The sequence below is a fragment of the Merops nubicus genome, unplaced genomic scaffold (assembly GCF_000691845.1).
Source record: "Merops nubicus isolate BGI_N331 unplaced genomic scaffold, ASM69184v1 scaffold27119, whole genome shotgun sequence".
Lineage (NCBI taxonomy): Eukaryota > Metazoa > Chordata > Aves > Coraciiformes > Meropidae > Merops > Merops nubicus.
Window position 1 is genome coordinate 1 of NW_008633500.1, and position 24,035 is coordinate 24,035.

The following is a 24,035-nucleotide window of genomic DNA, read 5'->3' on the forward strand; positions in this document are numbered from 1 at the left end:
TTTTTTTTTTTTTTTGTTCCTCCTCTTTTTTCCCTTTAATTTATTATCTTCCCGCACCTTGCCGTCTTTTCCATGCAGCACAGCATCAGCAAAGCCGGGGCGCTGCAACGCTTTGGGGCCTACACGCAATGATTAATTGCAACTTCTCCAACTTTCCTCTCCTGGTTGTGCAGGGTCAGAAAGGATGAGTCCGTGGGCAAATGTCAGGGGGAACTGGCTCATTTTTTCCTCTCCCTTGCAAAGCTTTCCCTTCTGCCTGGGGTGCTCGCCTAGAGCCAGAGCAGGGGGAGGCTGCTGAGATCTCTTCTGCTCTCACAAGGAAACGCTCAAGCACGATCAGATTGTCTCTCTGTGCTTCTGGAGTAGTGGCTGGTTCTCAGTTGTCACTTTAGAGGGTTGAATGCCTCTGTTTTTCTGTGTACCGGGAGTAGTATGTTTAAAGATTCAATTAGTGTTTTGCAAATCAAGCAGCGAAGTTATTTAGTTTCATTATGGTGCATTTAATTAGCAGAGAAAAATCAATGCTCTTTTGTAGTTTTTATTGGGAGGAATAGCTAGGGAGCTTCCTGCTGGGGAACGCAGGGGAGCAGTCTGAGGCGGGGTGTGCGAGGTACAGCATCAGGCTTGGGGAAGATTCCTGTTCCCAAGGAGTAAAGTTGGCAGCAGTGGTTCCTGGCTTGGATCATTCCATCCTGGGTTTGTCGTGGCTTCTGCGCTGTGCTGTATCCAAATCTGTTCTCCTGTGGTGCGGGTTCTGGAGCAGTCTTGGGGGACAGGCCGACGGGCTGCCTGGCAGCCGGCTTCGAAGTGCAGCACGTAGGCACGTTTCCAGCTCTTAGCACTAAGTTACTGTCTAGCAAGTGTTCATCGCATCACGGGACAAGTGTTATTCTAGAAATATCATAGGTTAATCTGCTGCACGATCCCTGACGTGGTGTCGCAGCGTAACGCTTTGCTTTGGGACTCTGGCTGTGTCTTTTCAATGCTCCCTGGTACATCGCTGCAACTGTTTGGCCGGGAAGTGGGTACCTGAGCGAGGAAGGTGTTGGTAGCACATCCAAACCTGGAGCCAGTTCTAAAATAACTGCCCCTTGTTTGTGCTAGAGGTGAATTTGCCTTGGGGTTGTAGTGAATGCTGATAGCACTGTAGACAGTAATTACAGATGTATAAATAAGTGATGACGTTTTGTTTATTCGCGTGCAGTAAATAACCCTGTGAGAATAGTAAATATCCCTCCACACCAGCGAAGCGGCGGGAAGAGTTCACACGCGGGAAGATGACTCTGTAGACACACACAAACGCAGCGTGGTTCCATAAACAATAGAACAGAAAGGCCAAAAAAGCCACACAAAACCCATACGCTGCGCAGCCTAGAGACCCGACCTTGCAACACACTGAACTCCCATTGAAGAACTCAAGACATCATGCAGGATCCAGCCCCAGGTCAGTGCCGTAAACGTACGGTTTTGGAGGTGCGATGGGGGAAGCCTTGGTGAGGAGGCGTTCTTTCTAGTCCGTGTGTGTTATGGTGATGATTTGCTGAACAAGAGAAACTGTAAATCTGCAGACTGGCCTCTTTCAACGGCTTGTACTTTCATTTCTCTGAGAAGGGTGTTTAAAAAAAAAAAAATCCAGTCCAAGTATAAACTGGAGGGGAAGGGGAGGGAAGGAGGGCTGGAAGCCAGCTGTGCAGTACAGCCTCAGTCGCTGTTTCTGAGTGTTTGAACTTCTGATTGACACAAACAGTTTGGTTAATAGCATCACCGAATAAACACACTGTAATACCGCAGTAATTCTGGGGTAATATTTGCCAAAATGTATTCAGTAGCAGAACAAAGGATACAGAGTCTGAAACAAATGCTGTGAGGTCTAAGGTCTGTGTGTTTGTGTACGTTTGAATTTGGTTTTCACTTATGGGAACGGAAAGAAATGCAGACCTCATTATGTTGTAAATAAAGTAGACTATTGCCTGATAACAGGACATCTTGTCAGGCTTGGGAATGGGCTTGGGCTTCGTTTGACTCTCATGTCTGTCTGGTCATGCTGTTGGGAAAAAAAGTGTTACCTTATAGGGTTAGGTCCCTTGAGATCTTAAAATACATCTGCTGTCTGCGTCCTTAAATGAAACACCTTGTTGGCACTTAATAAAAACCAATAATAAATGATTAGAGATAACAGCTACCGTGCTGTCCACCAAGGCAGAGCAGACAAGGCTCCCTCTGGAGCTGTTTGATCAACAGAAGGGTCACCGTAGAGCAGTTGAGAGCACTGCTCTGGAGTGGAAGGGGAGCCAGCTGGCAAGGTAGAATAAGACGGTGTATTTTGTGTTCACTAGAGTAGAGCCCCTGTTTTGTTCAGCTCCAGCCAAGAGACTTCCAAATAATTCTTCAAAGCAGAACCCTCACAGATTTGAAGAGAAGGGATGTCATCCAGTGCTGGTTTTTCTTTACTCATCTTTGCTTTCAGAAAATATTTCTCTCACCGTGGGTAGTCTTGTAGTTTAGATCTAAAATCTGGAAAAGGGATGCCAAGAAAGAGTGGAGAAAGTCACAGATTCTACCTGGGTTTCCTGCTAGCATCCCAATACCCAAATTCCTGTATTTATTTACCTGATGGATTATGTGCTCCAGGGAGCTGAACTGTTCTGCATCAATTCGGGGAGAATAAGGGAGCAGTTGGACATCCTCAAAAGCTCTTCCATGAAGCAGGTCCATTCAAGAATGCCCTTTATTAAAACCAAAGAACATATGGGTGCCATACATTGAGGGCTTCTTCTACTTGCTGTTTTCAATCTTAATGTTCTAATTTCTTGCAGGTTTTTTATATCCCATGTAAACTTGCTTCTTCAATAGCTCTCTGCTAAAGGTTGTTTGAGATAACTGTTCCAAGCGTCAGCTACCTGGAGTGCAGTCAGTAATCTGTATTCTGCTCAGGACTCAACTGGATGTATTTATTCCCAGCAGACTGAAAATGCTGTTGTCTTCATCTTTTACTCATAAGCATTTGCCTGATAAGCAAATTCACCTCTGAAGTCTCATCCCTTAGTATTGGTGGTATAAACAGCCAGGGGTAATCCCAGGAGAACTCTGTTATGAAGGAAAATGGCAAAATAGAAGAAACAGTTCTGGGGCCAGATTGTTCTTATCTTTATAGGAATTTAACATTTGTCCAGAGTTCTCCATGCCAATTTACATGAATCTGAATTGTGCATCTGTGAAATGTGTTTGTATTAACATGAAGTTTCCTGGGAATCTTATTTTTGGGAAGGATATATCTTGAACTGTCATCGTCTCTTGGGTCATTATAAAACTTCTCTGTGAAATGTCTTGTGCTGGAATCTGAAAATTAAACTCTTCTAAAGACTCACTGCACATTCCTAAAGGCAATTCTGTTCCAATTTTTCCTTACTTGTGCTTTTAGCACCTGCTGCATCTCCTACTACGTGCTGCTCGGATAGTAGCATCATGTCTGTTTTACTGTAGCTCGTTTTAACAGCATGAACAACTCAGTCTAGTTTTGTGTGGAGGCAAAATGCAGGTACAAAACAATCCCTGTTTAGTGTTTCCTACAAAGTGGCACAGAGAGCAGGATTTTGTGTTTTTTCCAAGTGGCCGTGGGCTGGACAGGTGCTTTGTTGCACTGCGTTCAGAACTGTAGCCTGTGGGATAACTGCTGCAAGATTGAGGTGGTCATAGTGGTTGTAAGAAGGAGGGCAAGGAGTGGAGAAAAAAGACAGCTGAAGCCTACTGGAATGTGAGGCAGCTGCGTTGTGCCTTAGTCAGTGAAAAAGCAGAAACTGGAAACAATTGCTAAATTTATTTTCAGTGCAAGGAATCGTTTTCCTTAGACCGCAATGACTAAATATAACTATTGGTGTGATTTTTATGTGGTGGTAACTCTTACTGGCTCTTGCTGACCTTCTGGCAAGCAGTGAGATGAGTGCAAGTTCACTGTCAGTCAAGATCATAACACAAACATCCCACATCTAGGTCTGTTGTTTCACTTGCAGAGAGTATTTCCTATTTGTAAGGGACCTGCAGGCTCTCAGTATGGCTTTTCTTGCTGCAGTGTATTGCGTGAGTGGAAGAAACCTGGGTGTTTGTTTCTAGGGAAGGGACTCAATTTCTAACTGCTTTTTCGGGTTTCCTGGGGGTTTTGTTCATCTTTTTGGAAGTTTTGAGTTGTTGATGCCTCAGCTGATACTGTAGTAACTCCACCTGTAAGTGCAGATAGACTCTGGTGCAGTGGTGTGGGTCTCTGTTAAAAATTATACATGAACACCTTATTTGTTCTGTTGTTGGATGACTCTGGGTGGAATTGGCAAAATGAGATTTGCTGTTGACTTACAAATCCTTTGGAGGGAGAGCATTCAGTTCAGAAGCTTCCAGTATCTTAACTGCAAGGGGAGGAACATGGAGCATTGACTTCCTAGACTTTGTTTTGAAGAAACAAGAGAGGTGTTACACCTTTTCTTGACAGAGGCATTTGGTGGCTGATCAGATTTAATTAATGCACTTGGTCATTATGTGTTTTACAGGAGATGTTTAGGTAGTTCTCAGCTGGGCTACTGAGAGGTGACAGCTGAAATTGTTACCATAGCATCAAATTTGGAAAATCCTGGTACCCCAGCAACGGTAAAATGGTACAGAGCATCTCATGTCTTTGTGCCAGATAAAACTCCAGAAACTTTGTAATGTATTAGAACCACCAAAGTATGTTAGGGCTACAGGTAAGGTGATTTAACCACACCCATCATTTTGCACAGTTTGGATACCTGTAGAGGATACCTACACTTGTTCCTTTTTCCAAGATAATTCATCCCAACATTTTTCTGCTGAAACTAGAGATCTGGAGTTTTGGGGTCTTTTGCCAGCTTGCAGAACCCTTGACCTCTGTGTACTGTTGCTTAGCAGTGAAATGAATCCTTCCAGTCTGTGTTCTGCATGTGGAGGCTTTACGTTATCTGGAGAAAAACCTGTGCATAGAGAGGGATCCTTCAGCTTCTCAGATTTGTGATGGAATAGGCTTCTTTCTCTGAAAACAATGGGAAATTTAATTCTTGAGTTAAGTGTCTGAATATTTGGGAAATTCAGCTTTGGTGTTATGTCTCAGATTTTTCCTTAATATTAATGTTGACAAACTATAGGGTTCAGCCATGGTCATGGAAGGAGTATTAAAATCACATAGTTATTGCAAGAATGTTAGCTTTGTTACTTGTCTAGATAACCCAACTTGCTTTTAGGTGTACAGTTGAGAAATATCAGAGAAAATAATGGGATGAGAGGGTGGTCAGGAGAAAAATGTGTTGTTCTCAGTGCTTTTGTAGAGATTAGAAGAAAAGGGAGAGCTGTCTGGAGAAAAACTAGATTTATTCACTTTTGCAAGTTTGAATCTGCAGCCCCAGAGCTCCAAGGTGTATAAAAAGGTGGCCAAAGAAGAAAAAAGGGACATCACAAATGATGGAATGGTTGGCAAGACCAGAAAAGGAGCGAGAGGATGCCCCACCCACAGATGTTAGGAGGGGATGGTGGGCTGAGCTGCGTGCGAGACGAGCAGATAGGAGGACAGCCAGATGACAGAGAGGGAAAACGGGCGAGGAGGAGGCTCCCAGCAGCTTTCACAGGAGTCTGTTCCAAGGCAAGAGACAGAAGATGGATTTCAGCAATCCGGAAAAGCTGCAGGAATCCTGCAGGTTGGGACGTGCTGCCAAAGGAATGTTCTGCAGTTCTGCTGTTCACGTTACTGCAGCCTGACAAATTTCCAGCTGTGTCACCTGACCCACAGCATCCACTCTTAAAAATACTTCTCCCATCTCTTCTTCCAATGGGGGTTGGACTCGATGGTATTTTGAGGTCCCTTCCAACCCTTAACATTCTGTGATTATGGTTCCTGACATTGATACTGATAAAATAAACAATTTCATCTCTGTGAGAGAGAAACAATGTCCCCATGTATTCTGTGAAGCTACCTGAGAAAGTCAATGGATCAAATTATTGGTCTACTTTGCATTGTGTGTTTCAGTTAAAACTCTTCAGCTTTCAGTCTCATGCTGTTAAATCTGTTTGCTGTTTCAGTTGCTGCCATAGCTCACCTCTGGAACTTGTAAGGTAATGCTTTCATGTTGCAAGCAAGGAAGAAATGAAAACATGTATAAGAAAAAGACATTCACTTAGTGTTGTGGGAGACGTGATATCTGTGGTATTTGGGAGATCGATTCTCCTGCACTTGCTTTCTATTTTATCATATTTAGGAAAGCAATCTGAAAGATTTGAGAATTGACAACAGATGGAGATTCCAAACCTTGGCTAGAATTTTGGTTTCATGTTTCTTTCATTTTTTTGGTTCCCATTTATACTATTGAGAGGGTCGATTGAGCTTGAGTGGCATCCAGAGAAGAGATTTCTTAATTATGGGGCTGAGGCTCTTTGAATTGAGCAAATACATGTTTTTTTATTATGATACTTTACATGGGTGATGGTCACTGCTGCTTTGTGTAGAGCTTTTCTGGTGTCATGATATGCTGTCCATTTTGTGATGTAAGTTAACATCTTGCTGTGGCCATCAGTGCCTCTGAAGAAATACTAATTCATTATTCTGCTGAAGGAGAAAGGTTAAAGCTTGCTTGCACTCTTGTGCTCTCCTTCTTTCTCTCTGAAGGCTTCATGTGGGGATGCCCTTTGTTAGGTACTTAACATATTCATTGAAACAGTCCCATTTATATTCCAAACAAGATCTTCAGTTTCATCCCTCACATGTACAAAAATCTTGGGGCTTGAAAGAAAGTAGATGAGAACTTTCTTTTTAGGCTTCTGGAAAGGAAAAATCATTAGAGGTTAAAATCAATGAATAGTTTTCTACAGCTGGTAAAGTTGGAGTAAGCAGATGCTGCAACTTGGCTGGTTGGTGAACCTTTGATAGACTTTTACCAAGAGATTGTGTATGTAGTTCTACATCTTTTAAACCATAGATTGGAGGTAGTCTTTAATAATTAGATTGGGAGCAAAAGGTATGTGTTCCCAGTGCCCAGCACGGGTTGTTTTAACCCTTATGGGGTGATGCTTTATTGTGTTTCTCAGCCTAGCAATCTGCCCTGTCCACACTGCCCAAGAGGTTGTAAAATTGCCTCCGGAGTTAATTCCATTTTTAGAAAGTTTCCTTTACGAACCAAACGTCATGTAATAAAGGGCACCCAGGGAAATCAATATTTTAGCTCTGGTTGTGTAGTACATCCCAGCCAGTTCTAGATAGCAGTGCTCAGTGGGTCCATCTGACAGCAGGCTTCAGTTAGCAGGACAGAACTGTTTAAGACACAGTTTTCTTTGGGTGATAGATTATCCTTTTTGTTCTGTGCTCTGACTGCACTAAACTGGTCAATTTAGGTATGGGGAGATAACGTGTGGCTGGTTCCCATCCACTTTTTGCTTAACGATGAAACCTGACATTGAATTGTTGGAAGTGATGTGTGCTGCAGCTTTCATATACAAAGGTATTCAATATCCCTCTTTGAATATATTTTTTCCATCTGAATTTTTTTAATTGTATGTTTTCTGCTTTTCTAATTAGAAGAAGCTTTAAACAGAATTATATGCAAGAATGATAAATTTGAGGAACTAGGGAGGCCTGTCAACAGGTTTAGAGCTCATCTGTGAATTTATAGGAACTTGCAGAAAAAGCAAAGCAGTGTTTTGTGCAAGAGTTGGTTTGTGTGCATAAATATCCTTGCAAAGGTCACATGAAATGGTATGTTAAGGCTGATGGCAGATTTTTGATGGATCATGGTAGGATTGATGCAGGGCATGAGTTTGCTCTTGTGCTGTTTGGGATTGTTTGACAAGGGCTGCTAGATGGGAGAGGTTTGCAGTACCCAGAACCTTTATGCATCTGAAAGTCACATGACTTAGAAAAAAAAACCAACTCTCTTTATGAGCAATATCTGGGAGAAGATAACTGACAGAAACTGAGGTGGGGAGTTTCTCTGTTTTCAACTCAGTTTTTCTGTTCACCCTGTGAATAGCTGTTTGCTCTTTGTTGCTGGAAACCGTGGCACTTCTGTCTCCTGCTCTGGTCTGTTGCAGTTTACAGCAGAGACACTTCAGAAAGTTGTAGAACCACCCTGTTAAAATGTTCTAATGAATATAAGGAGTGGTATTTAAAGTTCATTGTTTACTATGAGCTGTCTCCCTCAAGTGTGGCCAATTCTGTGATATTTGGGTGTACAGTAGACCTTTAAAGAAGAACCACTGAGTCTTGATGCCTAACTTGACGCATCTGCCCAGAGGTGAGCTTGCTTCTTATGTCTTAATCTATGGCATCTTTTCATAAGGCAATAGTGATGATTCATCTCTCCTCTCTTAGAAATCCTGGACCTATTGGCCCATTTCAATCAAACTTTGCAGAGAAACAATATTAGAAATTTATTTAAATTTCTACACATTTTCTGTCGATGACAGAGTAGAATGAGGAGACAACAAAGAGTGCCTTCATTATGGCAGAAGGGAAGAGGTAGCTGTCCCATACTCCATTTGGCCATCCAGTGTCCTCATGAACCATGCAAAGAGAGAATTCGGTTTGTGTTACTGTCTGTGTGTATTTCCAGGTCGTCTTTAAATAAAGATGGTTTTGCTCCTGTCTGTCTCAACTGAAAGCTCTTGTATAAATTGTTTAAATATGCATTGGCAGCTCTTACTCCTAGGTTTTACCCTGAATTACAGCCTTGTTCATTAGACCTCAAATCTGAGGTGTACATTTCACTGTAATGCTTCTAGGGCTCCCTGGGGACGTCGGGTACACCGCAAGTGGCACATGGGGGAACTTCTCTGAGCTTCCATTTGGCTGGCAGCCTGGGAGAGCCAAGGTCCAAGGGATCAAAACCATCGTTCAGACCAGACATTGGTGTAACCAGTGAGGTTGTTGGGATTGTTGTGGGTTTTTACTGTGTGCGTATGGAAAAAATGCTTACCTGGCAGTAGACCACAATTACCTGTGTTCAGGGTTACCAGCCAAATGTGTATTTCACACTTTTTGTTCTGGCTGAGGGTAACAACACAGAGAAGGGAAAGCTAAGGAAATGTCCAGTGGATTATTTCTGGCAGCTGGGCAGATGAGTTTATAAAAACTAAGACGTAAGAGTGTCTGGCAACAAGGTGTTAGTAACAACAAAAATTAGGTTAGAAGGTTGTTGATTGCTTGTGTCATTATTCTGATGCTTCTCAAGTTCTGCAAGTACTTAGAGTTGGTATAAAGTATAGCATCTAACGTTCCAGCCAGTGGCCATCCAGTCTGTTGGAGCCCCACTGCCAATATCCAAATAGAATTCCCCCATCAAGCGCAGACACAACTGGTTCTGAAATCATTCCCAGCATGCTTGTGCTGTTACTGTGGCTGTTTATAGAGGTCCTGATCCAAGTCTGGCATCCAGAGGTGGTAACTCATGGTAAACACCATGCCTAGCAATGTCACCAGTGCTGTGGCTTGTCCTGAGGGCAGAGCTAACGGGCTGTGGGCTTTATTATTATATTATTTTTATTTGGTTTTATTATTTAGTGCTTCTCAGATGAGATACTTCACATCTAAAAGTTCCGGCAACATAGTACGCTAAGTTGCAAATATTATTACAGCAGAGAAAAAAATCATGCTAGAAATATTAGTACTCAGTAGTACACATGTAATGAAATTGTTATTCTGAGTGTTTACATCCAGAAAAGGAACACAGGTTTGTGTTGATGCTGCACATTATGATCTTAACCTTTGGGATGATAACAAAGCACAAAACCTGGCTCCTCCTGCAGTCCTGTGCCCTTGAAGGAGTCATGTAGTTAAATTCCTGAGTATTTTTGCAGCTGTGGTTGTGGTTTATTAACTGCTGCTGCCTTGAAGAAGAGCCTGTGTCTGCGGCAGTTTTCATTACTCATCTGTCAATACTTGCAGAATGAAACAAATGGGTCTGGGTAGAGAGGTTTCTGCTCCTCTGTGTAAGTGATTTCTTCTTCTCCATCCCTGCTCTTTTACCCAAGGAGAGGGTAGAGAATAGTTTTGATGCAGTACGTGGCTGTACTGTATTGGGTAGGAAGGTCTGACCTGCTTTGTCTGTCAGGATTATTTTAAGCTATGGTGTTCAGATTTTATTAAGTGAACTAGTGGGAATTAAAAACATCTCTCTTTCCCAAAATATTCTCACTTGTACAGCTGTAAAATGCCCTTTACCCCAAATCATACCAGCTGAAGAATCTCCAGAATTTCTCTTCTGCAGAGCGTAGAATATGATTTTTGGCCAGTTCAACAATTTACTTCTCAGGAAAAATCCAATTGAGTTTTGTTTGGGTTTGTTTTTACGTAGTCCTCAAGATTGAAAATTAGATAAGCCAAAATTATTGTGTTGCTGGGTTTCCTGATGCCAACTACAAGCTTTGCAGTAATTTCCTTGGCTTCTGGGGGAAATGCAGGAGTCACTGATCTGCCTAGATTTGGGGGGTTTTGCATGATAACTGCACGTGAAGGGCATATCTTTGAAGCCCCTGTGAAGAGGGATGTCTGCTCTGGGAGGTAGAGGTGTAGATGAATTTTGTGCTGGTACATAGTGTGGGTGAGTGAATGGAAGGAGCTGCTTTCATAGCCCAGGAGCAGTCGGTACGGAATGCTTTGCTGGAACAGGTCAGGGCTGCAGCAAAAGGATGAGCTATAATAAGTAGGAGAGAAGGACTTGCAGAACCCAGGGTATTGACTCACTTGACCACATGCTTCTCTTGAGTTTCACACTTGACTGTGACAAATATTGAACAGAGTAGCAGCCAGGCTTCATAACCCAAGGCTTTGCTTTAAGTCCCTGTACCGTGGCTACGTGAAGTGTCATTGGGTAAATTGGTGCCAGTTTCCTTAGCACAGACCTGCCGTTTGTCATGGAGTTGCCATCAAGTGTATTTTAAAGCCTTTCCTGTGGGACACTATTCTGTGTTACCACGGCCTCCACTGAGAGTGGAGGGAACCAAAATCTCCGCCAGCCTGAGCTCTTGAGTAGCTGCAAGCATAAGGACCTAGTCTGGAGATAAAAACTGATTAGTGGATAATTCCCTCAGAATCTCAGCCTTAAAAGATGAATTGCAGATGGTTTTGGATGAGAGAGATATCAGGTTTAAAATGTCATTCTTTCAGTAACCTGAATCTGCTGACCTTACATGGCACTGCGGAGATATTTCAGCCAAGTAAGAACAGAAGGAGGAGCTGGCCAGTGGTGTGTGACCCCTGAGCCTCCAGTGTTATATTTACATGGTGGTTTGAAAGGTCCTTCACTGCACAAGGTGAAGGAAAGCTTCCAAAATACAGAGCAGAGCCATGGTTAACTCCTCAAGAGAGAAGGATTAGTATCCAATATGACTTTTTAAAACTATTTTCATCCTGGTTGTGCGTGTTTGCTTGTCTTTCATCTTTGCAAAGGTAACAGCACATGGTGTGTTTGCCTGCCTTTGACTGGAAAACTTGCAAAAAACCCAAGACTGACACATAAGACCAAGTTAAGGACTATATGAGCAAGCTATGTCAATTAAAACCATCGTTTTTTGTAGCTCTGCAGCTTATCAAATTACTCTAGTGAGAGTCTCCTTACAGATGCTTTTGTATTTTATTGGTTGACTCATCATCTCAACACTTACAGTGACATTTCAGTACTGCCTTAGCCTGTGACTGAAACAAGGCTGTTCTTGGGCTGGTTAATCAACAGATGCAATTAATACAATGATGTTTGTCTTGACACCCTGCCTCACTGAGGCAGCATTGTAAGCAGCATTGCTACACAAGGAGATCTCTCTGGTTGAGGACTTGCTGTTCAGGCAGATCACTCAACATCTGTACTCAGCATAAAGTCAACATCGAAACGTTTCAGACCTCTCCTTAGCTGGGAAATGGTCTCCCTGGTGCTCTGAGCAATGTTAACAAAAGGATAAATCATAACATGCAGCATTTCTAATTTAGTGAACAGCTTTCTAAGATACTGGGATTTCATTCTGTTAGAGAACACCAGAAGTGCAAAAGGAAAGCTCAGATGGGTTTTAGTCTTGTGTGAGGCTGGGAAGGTGGTGAAGGAAATACGATTTGGACTCAGATATTTATTCTTCTGGTAGAACAATGTCAGTCCCAGACTAGTGCTTCTCAGATGTGTTTTACCCTGGGAACTTGTCTAAAACGTCTTCCTTTTGAGCTATTTCATTTTTAGCTGTATGGAGGGTGTAACCATTGTTTAAGGGAGTGTCGGTGGCATACAGCCAGTTGATATCTAAACCCTATCATGAACGGTTTTAAAGAGAGTATGATTTTCTGTATGGAGATAGATTGGTGGCTTTCGAGGCAGGAAGTACATGCTGACTCCAGCAGTTGCCAGAGCAGCTGTTCATTATGAGTAAGCTGTATGAAAAATCTTGTGAAAGTCTTAATATCAGTAGGAAGCAATGTGAGCTTAAATGATCAGCAGCAAAGTGTGGCTGAGCTGTATCAGGACCTGCTTTCTTATTTTCACTTGCTTGGAATTTTATATTGGGAAAAGTTTCAGGTTCTTACAGTATCAAAGTCTATAGGATAGTTTACAGAGAGGTATTTAACTTCAGGCTAGTTAGTGTTTGTAAAGGCTTGTCTGAACACTCCCCAGACTCTTGCTCCAGGGTACAAATTTATTTGATTTATCCCACGCTGAGTTAATGTAGCAGTTTTTGTAAGTAGGCATCTCAGCTGGCTCCATGGCTTTTAGCCATTTCCTAGCATTGTGGCATCAGTGTTACTTAGACTGGGTTTCTACCAAGGCCAGCATTAGACAGGGCACACCCTTGACACGCAGCCATATCCCTGTCCTGAGGTTCCTAATTGGAAGGTTGGGACTTTTTTGTTACAGTCTGTCTCTGGTTTTAATCACAGAGCTGACTTCTGTTGAGACCGATACATAGATTCCCATAGCTTTCCACCAAAAAAAGAGTTTCTTTTGAGTTAATGGACATTTCAGTGACTGTCTGTAGTTGATATTTTGTGGGAAAAAGGGATTATTCTTTTGGCCAAAACCACTACGACTGGCGTGGGCTGTGAGCAGCCGAGGAGACACTGGGCTCTGGTGGGCACAGGTGGCTGGGGCAGAACTGCTGACCTTTAGCTCACAAATGAAAGCAGTGAGCAAGAGCTGTGCTCCAAATGTGAACCTGTCTGGGAGCCAAGTGTGCAGAGAGAAGCCACTGAAGGGGGAAACCCCTTCACCTGTAGCTGTTGTATTATATGAGTGAACCCAATGTAGTCGGTTCCTAGCGGAGTGTCTGAGATACTTCCAGCCCAAGTTACTCAGTTACTTCCTCCGTTCTACATTTGAGCTCTGTGTTTGAACTGCTCTTCATTTTGTATTGTTCCTTGTTGTCTTTGGATACCAGGATATGATTTCTTTGTCACCTCTCACTACCCTTTGTTAGGTTAAGATCGTTTTGACGCGTACACTCAAGTTGCTTGTAGTGCATCCTGCCTGAGAGCCCCTGTCACAAGGCTTTGATTCAGCAGGGTTGTCCTGGAGATGTACAGCAAATAATGGTACATAAGTCACAGGAAAGGAACATAAATACACATCTTGCCCAAGTGGTAGAGCTTCTCTAGCTGCTGAATGCTGTTCTCAGGCCATGGCTCAAGAGGGTGGTGGCCATGGGGAATGTGGGATGTTCTGGCTTATTTCGAGAACCAAGATTCAGTTTCCCGTGATGCAATGATTTCATGAATCAAAAAGGAAAATGTGTAATGCTTAGTGTTTATCTAGAGTTTTACATTTTTAGAGTGTTGTGCAAGTGTTTATTCTGCAGTTTTGACTTCATGATGGATGGTGGTGGAAAGTGCTGTCTGTAGTGAGGTAAGAACAGTGACTGCAGGTTCTGCCCTTGGTTCATTTGCTGGTATGATTGAACTCGTCACTTTGGGTCAGATGGTGTCTACTTCTCCATAATCCATAAACTTCTTTTCAGTTTGTTGCTGGAGCCATATACCCTGTAAGTGGATTGTCAGTTTGTGTTGTTAAGGCATTTGAGGATCTCATTAGGTAGTCAGAGTGGAAGACAGTAGGGCTGTGTAGTGGTGGCATCTCGCCACTTGTGGGAAGATGCAGGTAATGTTGTGTGCACAGAGCATGCCACCTAGAGGAACCGAGTGGGCTGGCAAGGCTGTAGCCATGATCTGCTGGCAAAATGTAGGTGGCTGTGCAAATGTCTATGATGAGACCTTCTCCAAGCAGTGCCCTTTGCGGCCCTGCCTCTAGTACATTCAGCAAGTCAAGTGTGAGAAGGTCCATGCACAGCTGGCATTCCATCAACTCTTCTCAACACACTTCACAACTTTTTACATCAGACTACTGTTCATGATTTAACCTCCTGGTAATGTTCATCCTAATCTGTCATGGAAGCTCAAAAACCTGAAATTAAGTTGCAGACCTCGCCTTGTGTTCTTCAGGAGCTAGGGTGATGAATCTAGTACAAGGTGTGATTTGATGGGCTAGCACTCTCCAAGCTCTGTGCCTTTTTTGGCTTGTATGTTGCAATTTCTTTCGTGGGAGACTAATAAATTTCCCAGAAGATTATCCTAATTTCCAGAGTCTTAAAGTCTGAGTTGTAATTAACCACTTAATTTGATGAGGCTTTTTAGACAAGATGCTAGTCTACTGGCAGCTTGGGGAAATGCTTCCATCTTCAGCCCAGCTTCCCCTGTGTAGGCTCAAGCTCAGAGAGCTGGTATATATTTAGAACCAGCAGAAATGCTACCTGCCAGACAGGGCTCAGAAAATTGCTCCAAATCTATACTTTCTAGGTATGTTAAAGCCAAATTTGAAAGGAACTTGGCTTTTTTTTTGAAGAAGTTGAAGTTAGGTAGTTTTTCATTAACAAATGGGCAGTAGAAAATTTTAATAATACATTTTACTGCTTACAATTGAATTGAGTTCCCCCATTGCCACAAATGGCAGCAGTCAGGACATCCAACCTGGAAACAATTACTGATTTCTTGATCATCCAGAGCTTCATGATCACCCAGACTCAGGGAGTTGTGTTGTCAGCTAAGCACATGCTTTGACCAGCAGGTACCACCTCTTTAGGACAACAAATTTCTTTTTGGTCCACGTTGCTCTAATACTTGGTGCAATAAGGTCATAGTCAATGGCTTGGGCTTGTGGGATTTAACACACAAATAATAATGACTCAGTACAGTTTTGGGATTTGTTTTCTTTCATGCTATTTCAGGTTATGGCTTCTGTTGTCTCTGATTGATTAAGTTTGTATCTTCTGCTAAAGTTTCTCTGTTGATGTAAAACATCTTCTCTCCCCTCTCTCTCCTGTGCTTCAGATTCTATGCTTAAAACCTCAGGAGCATTCTGAAGATGTTGTGACACCATGCCTTGGAATTGACCCCCATGTATTTTCATCGAGACATTTGGGTGGCCTTCCCATTTCCTTCTGTTGTCAGTTTAAGTTTTCCTGTTATGGGAATACTAAAATAAATAAATAAATTTTAAAAATGAATTACAATTAGGCATGTGTTAAAACAACCAGACTGAGGCCAGCAGGAAGAGCATCCTCTCGATATCATCATGCCATTTTGGCTGAGGCCAGATCTCCTCTGTGTGTTGACCACTCATGCATTGAACAGCCCAGTTCTGTGGCTGCCCCCATGGCTCCCAACTTAACACGAGCCCCTTTCTGCTGAGAACTTGGTGGCCTCCAGGCTACTGACAGCTGTCGTCCACTTGCTGCTAATTAAGAAAGCAGCATGAGCGATGGGGCTGTGGATGGCAGGGCCTGGACCCCCCTCTCTGCAGCACAGCATTTCAGCCTGATTAAAAAGAGCCTGACTGATGACTGAGCGGCCTCTTTTTTCCCTCCTCTGTCTGTTGAGCTTCTCTGTAGATAGCCTGTTTGCTATCAGAACTCACATGTTAGGAGCTCTCAGTGTCTCTGTATTTTTTAGATCCTGTAACAATAAGCGATGTCAGAACAGATTTGCCACTGAAAAGATGGGCACGTGTGAAATTTAAGCCACTATAAAGCCACATGCTTAACATGCAAAGCGTTGTGTACATCTGTGCTCTTGGTGAGAAATTCAAATGCAGGTCATATTTTTAAAATAAAATGACATGTATTTTGTTGAAAATGTAGAACTAGCTATAAGAATCGAGATCATGATGAATTAACAGCACTTCAGTGGATGGACTGATGATTTCAAAGATTTTCCTTCTTTGTTTAAGGATTTTCATTGTTTGTTTTGTTTCCTTGTTTGCTTTCCTTGTTCTGCATTTCCCTGTTTTGCAGCAGGTCCCAGTGGGTGACCTTTTGTGTGATACAGTTGTGCTGTGATTTTTATGATCCAGCAAGAGAATGGGCTTGAACTCTTGAATTCCCTTTCTGGCCTGTGCTTCTGTGGAGGTAAAATGATAAACTGAGGTTAAGATAATACAAAATTATTGTGTTAATACACAGCCAGAAGATGTGAATTCAAGTAAGAGTGATGGTAATTCGGTAGAAGCCTCCTCCTGTGACACCAATGCTCTCTGGAGCTGTTTGCCCTCAGGAGTATTATGACTCTTCGTATTTCAGATTAGACCTCCAAAATTCATTCTGAATTCTTATCTGCAGTAAGTGGGCTCTGTATAGCCCCTAGCATGCTTTGAAAGCAGTGTCATTTGCTCTTGTATCTGGAATATAATTTCTCGTCTTCCTGTTGTGATTTTTCTAATGCTTAGCTGCTACCTTTTACCTTGGAGGTGATTGTTTCTTGATACAGTAACTCAGTGCAGTCAGAGCTTCTCTTTAAAAGCACTGTGTATATATAGGAATAAAATATTTAAATTTAAAAAAAAAAAATAAAATAAAAGCCACTGCCAGGCTTGGCTCCTAAGGCGTGTGAAAATCCTGTAACAAACCATGTCTACCACGGTATAACTGAACAGTCAGAACGTGTCTGGGGAGAGGAGCATCTACTTTTGACTGTGTTTACTGGTGTATGCCCATTGTTTTGCTCCATTGTCACTTTCTGAAGGAAGGCTCAGAGCATTTGACTTCAGCTTTTCAAATAAAGAGTGTTTTCTGTTGGTTTAAAGTTGAACAAGAGCTGCTGTACACATCAGTGTTATCCTATATTCACCTAAACACTTTCAATACTGAAATGGGAGAAAGTGCAAAATGTAATAGGCTTATAACTAACTGAACTAAGCAGACTTTTTGGGGTTATGAGTGGTTCAGGGTGTGAAAGTGCTACAGTGTCCTTGGGCAGCTTTTTGTTTGCACCTGAAGAGAGCATTTGCTGACATGGTGCAAACGGAAGAGAAATCCTATCACTAGATTGGTCCCCAGGCTGTAGTCTGTAAATAAAGTGATTTATGGATATTATAGATGAAAATGGTGTTTCTTTTTTACCTCTAAGTGAGATATTATTTCTAAATAGATCATCTCATTGTTGGACTTTGGTTTGGCTACTCATTTTATAAAATAATCCTGGTACACTTAATGTTAGAAAATTAAGGGGATGATTTCTCTGCTAGTTTGGATTTATGGAGATACCAGATCCCCGTCTACCTTGCTGTGGCAGGCAATTAAGAATATGAGGGAGTGGCTTCTTGGATTGAAATACTGAAAGTGACTGTAAGCATTCATGCTGTTACATGTGGAGGGCTTGTTAGGGATGGTGAGATTGGTTATACTGGGTCACTGGCTGTGAATCTTGGTCATTTCTTTCACAGTAGCCTGATGATTGCTTGGACAGCTTTGTCAAACTGTTTCCTCTCTGCTGCCTGTTGACTGGCAGTGCATTTCAAGCCAATTATAGGAATATTGTGTGGCTTCAGGGTCATGGTTAGTCCATTTGTCCTGTAATGGCAGTCGCAGTGACATCAAGAATTGAGCTGCTGTCATCCAGGTAGGTCCTCCACCAATATTGACACAGGTTTGTGTTAGTTCTGCGTTAGCTTTTCATGTGACTGATGACAAGTGTCACTTGCTCTGAATCCTCACCTCTTACCCATTTGTGCCTTGAATTTCTGGCTGTGTACAATAAAAAACCATCACACAATCATTTCAGAGGCACAGAGGTGGCAGTTTTGACATTAAAGAGGCAAAAGAAACATTCTGCAAATTCCTGTGTGAAAACTACATGCCTGTTTGGCGCTAGGCTGGGCTTTGGTTGGACTGTTGTCTAGGTGTAAGCCTAAAGCTTTGCTGCTAGGCCTATAACTGACCCCTTCCACTGGGTTCATGAATGGCAAAGTATTTCAGTGGAGCTGGCACTTCTTTCTTGGGTTATATTGCAAATGCATACTCATTTCCTAATGAGAGAGCTCAAAATAGAAATTTTTGCTTTTTAATGGAAAATGCTGGGTTTACATTTTTGGAGGAACAGGTTTAGTTCCTCTGCTCTCCTGATTCCTATATATAATATCAGGGTAGGTATGGAAATGGTATTGTTTAAAGTCATATAAACTGTAGGAGCCTTCTGCAGAGGACTCTTGACACATTTTAATGAAGCAAGTTTCCCCAAATCAAATACCTTTCCCAAGCTTGCTTTGAGATGCCTTCCAGGCCTGCACTATCTGCAATAGCTGTATAGCTGCTTATCAGCATAATGAAGACCGATGGCACATTGAGTGTATTCTGACTTCCCTGGCTGCAGAGTTGCCAAAAATGAAACAGCAGAGAGCTCTTCCATCTGCCATTCTTCCACAGAAATCAGCAGTTTAGAAGTAGATGTAGCTGGGAGTTTGTTGAGCTTCAGAGCAGAGTTCATGCGGACAAGGAGGAAAAAAAAAGCAGCATTTATTTGTTTGTTTGGGAAGGGAAGGAAATCGATTTTGTTATGTAAATTTATAAAGGGAGTAGGAAGGAAAGGGAAGTTTCCCCAAAACGTGCTTAAATGAACGAAGTCCAAGCTTGGATTGGAAATCTGCTTGTGAAGTCCTGCAGGGAGAGTGCTCCTTGTGGGGAGCAGATGTTTGCCGAGGTCCTGCAGTGAACGGCTGCAGTGTTCAACTCCTCTCAGCCCCCTCCCACAACACACAGGTATTTCTCCTGAGCAGCAACCCAGCTCCAATTCTTCCTCCTTTTTTTTTTTTTTTTTTTTGACACCCCCTTCCCCCTCCAGCTGTGAGTTTTCATACAAAAGCAGAGAAAACAGAAAGGTCTGTGGAGGTGCCTTGGATTTTTTGGTTATTGCAGAGTCTCAGGCACATAATCTCTTAGGTGTAAGTATTTGTTATCTCATGTGATATTAGCAAATACTAAGGTTTTTACCTAGGCTACCACATAGCTTAGTAGATGCTTCTTATAGTACAAAATAATATTAATAAACTTAGATTATGTGTACAGAGTCGGTTCTGTGTTTGCAATGTTATAGGTGGTTGTTTGTGGCTTGAAGGATCATTTACAGCGTTTCTTGTTGCTTTACTGCAGTGTAATTTTTTTAACTCATTGGCTGGACCCAGCTGAAGACTCTCAAAATCCAGCCAAGATGAAGCTTGTGCGGGGTGGTTGAGCATTACCAGTTGATAATATTAAGCGGAGAAGATCTGGGAGATATTTACCCTTCTAATAGTGGCACCAAAAGTATTTTTATATGAAAAAACCTATTTATGTCTTTCTGAACCCAGCTGCTATGACATCCCAAATCCGCTACAGAAATCAGTAGGTCATTGAATGTTTTTCACAGTGAAAGAGCACAGAGGTAATCACACAGGAGCTCTGACAGCGCAGCAGGCTCGGCCTCACAGAGAGGCCGTGCTCTCCAGGAGTGATGGAGCGCGGCCTGACCCGACCCGCGGCCCTCTCGGGGCTGCCAGACCCCGTGCCGTGTGTCTTGAGGCCTCCTGGAGCTGAAGTTTCTCATTACAGACAACTTGCTGTTTTCCAAATGAACCTCCTAAGCTCCCAAAGTATTGCTCAACGTACCACAAGCTGAAATGAGTATTGATTCACCTTTCAGGGCTGGGTGGTGAGATCTTCACACAATCATGTACTGTGTGGCGGAGACTTAAATAGCTTTGGCAGTTGTGGTTTTGCTGCTTTGTCAAATTAAATATAAATAGTGCACAAAAGTATTTCTTATTTATAGAATCCTAAAGTCTCTCTGCGCAGAATCTGGGCACTGGATTTTAAACATGCTTTTTTCAGGGAGGGGACCGTGGTCTTTGGATGCATTGATGTGGCACCCTGAACCTCCCTGGCTCTCGAGCAAGATCTCTTCTGAAACCTTACGCCATGCTCTGCATGGGATGTGATAGGATAAGGGAAAGGGATCTTAGTAAAAACCTAACTCTTAGCTGTTAATTCACCAAGATTTATTCAATGATTAAGGAATAGTTTCAGAAAAAAGTGTCAGCAGGATTGTGAAGAGATGCTGAGGTTCAGCTTTGGTTTTGGTACAATATAGTCTCAGCTTACTTCTATTCAGCTGTTGCCCCGTAGTTGTAAGTTAGGGTTGAAGGTGTTTCTTCTTGAAATACAGACCAGCTTCTGGTATCAGTAAACTGGACACTCCTAAAAACGTAGAAACTGATTGTTAGTAGGACCCACTTTGGTAATTTCTGTTAAAAATAATAGTAAGTGTTTAAATACAGGTAGCTGAGGTGATAGACGTAACATTGCATGCCAGTAAAGAATTAAGCTCTGAAGAAATTAGTCTTAGTTATCCCTTTTTAAGTGGGTCTCCAAATTTGTCACTGCAACTGAGGTGATAGAAGTAACATTGCATGCCAGTGAAGAATTAAGCTCTGAGGAAATTAGTCTTAGTTATCCCCTTCTAAGTGGGTCTCCAAATTTGTCACTGCATTAGGCTACATAATATTCTGAAATAGCTGGAGAAGAGCTACTTACTCTCCAGCATTAAGAGGTAAAAATCTAGTGGCAGTTTCCTTGCTACTGAAGCCTGGAGTTTTCAGTCGGCTCAGTTGTGTCCCCGATGGCACAGCTTCCTTCATTCCCTTTGTGTTTCTGCTGATACTTGTGCAGATCTGCTTGCGTTTGCTTCTGTAGAAGTTGATTCCTCTGTACATTTCCTAACATTTTGTTTTAAGTCAGGATTTGCTGAGAAGTTTGGGGAGAATGTAGATGTTTGTGGCAGAATGCCTTCTGCTGTTATCTGTAAGAGCAGTGTAACCAGGCGTGAGGATACAGGATGAAATAGAAAGTTGTCTCAAATAATTGTTTACTGCTAAAGTAACTTTTAACGTTTATGTGCAGTAGAGTGAAAGACACACATCCCACTTAGACTCCATAAGCTACTTCATGTTTCCTGCCCCGATGGTCTAGTGATGTGCTAATCCTACAGCTAACAAAGACGAGGGCTCGGATTTCCTCTCCCTCCTGGGCTGTTCAGTTCAATTAACATCTCGGTTTCCCCTTGCTGGAGGCACTGGTGTTGCAAATTGTGCTTATAGAAGACTAAAATTCCTTCTGCCTGTAGGCAGGCAATAAAACTGCTGGTTTAGGTGCAGATCCTATCACCTATAGAACAGGGTATGGAATTGAGGATATGGCCTGCAGCTTCTTAACCCTTCATGTAAGCAGCACAATGATGGAAAAGCAGCTTCTGGCCCGATTACATCAGAAATTTCACACCTCCGGTGCCACTGTATCACTTCACACACATGCTGGTCTGCCTGTGTGCAGATAGAGAGCTGGCCCTTTGAGGCAGCAGGATAGAGGGAGTACTTCAAAGTTGGGTGATCTGCATAGCCCTCCTGCAACGGGAGTGAGCAGCGGCAGGGAAGTTTACACTGGTATTGCAATGCCTCTCTAGGAGATAGTGAAATTCATTTTTCTTCCTCTTGCAGAGATGTGAGCCCCCAGCATGGTGCACTGGAGTTGTGCAGGCTTGTTTAATCTTACCAAACCGAATATCTGCTTTTCAGCATCTGAGCCCCGAGGACACAGTGCTAGTCAGAACAGTGAGAAACGAGGCTTCCTTGCAGAAAAGTGAGCTCATCTCTTAACATGCATGGAAAAGAGCTTACATCACACTCTCACCTGGACTGTTGCCCTTAATCTATGGTACTTGCTAAAGAAGGAAATAAAACTGAGCATGTTTAAGCAAATGCTTTCCATGTTTTGATCTTATTTCTTGTGCTCAGCTCTAAGGAGTGTGGGCGGTGGCTTCTGGGCAAGGTACGGTGTTCCTCCCGAGCCTACTAGAAAAGAGGGGTTAGCTTTGCAATTCAGACTGAATGTCCAAAGAGTCTGTAATCAGAGGTCAAAAATAAAGATGACTATAATTAGTAATGTCCAAAGCAACTGGAAATTGTGTCAGGCAGATCTGAGCCAGCTTCTCTCTTTTTTTCCATCGCCTAATGAATGAGAGCTGAGGTTACTCTCCGAGGATGAAAAAGGGCTGAGTTTTTCCCATTCAAAACTGGTGCTGTGAGGCAGATGCAAAGTCAGGAATCCTCATTTACAACCTTGTTTTTCAGCTATTGAACCTGTAGGCAGGTTGTGAGCAATTAGGCTTTTCCCTAAAGCATCTAAAATAATGCTTTTCTGCTTGGTGTCCTGCAGAGTGTTAGTGACGACATTCTGTCACCTTGGAGATGGATAAACAGCTTCAGCAACATCGGGTTATAATCTTTCAGGTCTGAGTTTCAAAGCTGACAGCCGTACGACTGAAACCCAAGCCTAGCAAAGGTTTTTCAGCATGGAAGGAGTCTAAATGTGCTGCAGTAAAATGCGAGGAGAGGGGAAAGAGGTTAAGAGGAGCTCAGTGACAAGGCTTTTTGCTTGACCATGGCAGTTGTGAATGAAATGAGTTAGTTTTGGCTCAAATGTTCCCTACAGCCTGGAGTGACTCAGGTACAATGCATGCATACTTGTGCCTGCAGGGCTTTATTTTTAGATGTCTGAATCACTGTCATGACTATATCCTCAGAAGGCCACTAGACGAGTGGGGTTGCCCACGGACCCCATATTAAGTCATGTTTGGTGAGCAGAGAAACTCAACAGATTTCCTCCAAACTGTTGCAATTTCTGTCTTCAGAGCTGTTTGCTGAAGGAATGCAGAGGCTGTGCCTTGTAGCTGGATTATTTTTTTTCCATTTAAAATTAAATGTTTAGTTAACCTTGGTGGTTTTGTTGCGTAGAGCAGGGTAAGCATGGACCACAGCAGTCATGTTGATGTTGGAGGCTACTTGAGTCTCTTGTTGTTTTAGTGTTGCTGGCACAGGGGGAGTTACGAGTCATGTTACCAGTGTTGTAATCCCATTAGTTCTCTTGGGCTTGCAGGGCTGTGCAAAATCAGTACTTAAATGGGAAATTACCAGAGACTCACCAGATGCTGCACAAAGGTTTGCTAGTGATTTAGTAAACAGCAACGTTTCTGCTTGGGAGTTGATATGGGACCAATCTGCTGGAGCAGCTTTCTTTCAGATAAAACAGAGCAAAAATCCTGTCTGCTGCTTACCAGTATATTATGGTATCTTTTCCAGAAACAAGTCTCAAAGCCAGATTTGGTGTGCTAGAGAAAACTGAACTTAGGTAGCAAAGTTCTACTTTCATAAATCCCTACTTATTCAATTAATTGAACTTCTATTTTTTTTTCCCCTCCTGTAAATGGGTTGGGTGGCATTGCTGCAGTTGTCAGCAGCTAACGGATTCCAGGTTTTTCTGTCTGCATGCAAGGAGATTTCTCTCTTCTGAAATACTTCTGTCTAAAAGAGGAGTAGGAGGGAACCTGGTGAGCTACTTGGTCTGGTGCATCTTCACTGCAACCTGAAGATTTGCTTCCAGATATGAGGCTGGAAGGAAGAAGAGCTGTGTTATTAATGCAGTGTAAAATTAATGTTGTTGACTGGCCCAATCCTTTTCACTGCAGTCAGGAGACGTGGCTGAATTGATAAGTTGCTCTCTGTGCATCCCGATTCCCTTGCAAACACTGTGAGCTCTTTCCACATGAGGTTGCTGCAGCTGGAGATGCCTCATTCATGGTTGCTTAGAAAGAAAGCAAAAAAAAAAAAAAATCAAAATAAAAATGTGCTCTCTGACAAATAAAAATGTTTTGCTTCCTCTGGAGGCCC

At 42.6% G+C, this 24,035-nt stretch overlaps 1 protein-coding gene across 1 annotated transcript in view; it reads left to right on the forward strand.

The window, feature by feature from the left end:
• Window positions 1–1,250: 1,250 nt before the first annotated feature.
• RAPGEF1 (Rap guanine nucleotide exchange factor (GEF) 1) overlaps window positions 1,251–24,035 on the forward strand; it is an 82,130-nt gene continuing 59,345 nt past the window's right edge. Inside the window, exon 1 of the mRNA XM_008948277.1 lies at window positions 1,251–1,444. Within this exon, the coding sequence (XP_008946525.1) occupies window positions 1,426–1,444 (19 nt within the window). The 5' untranslated portion in view covers window positions 1,251–1,425. The remainder of the gene's footprint in view (window positions 1,445–24,035) is intronic.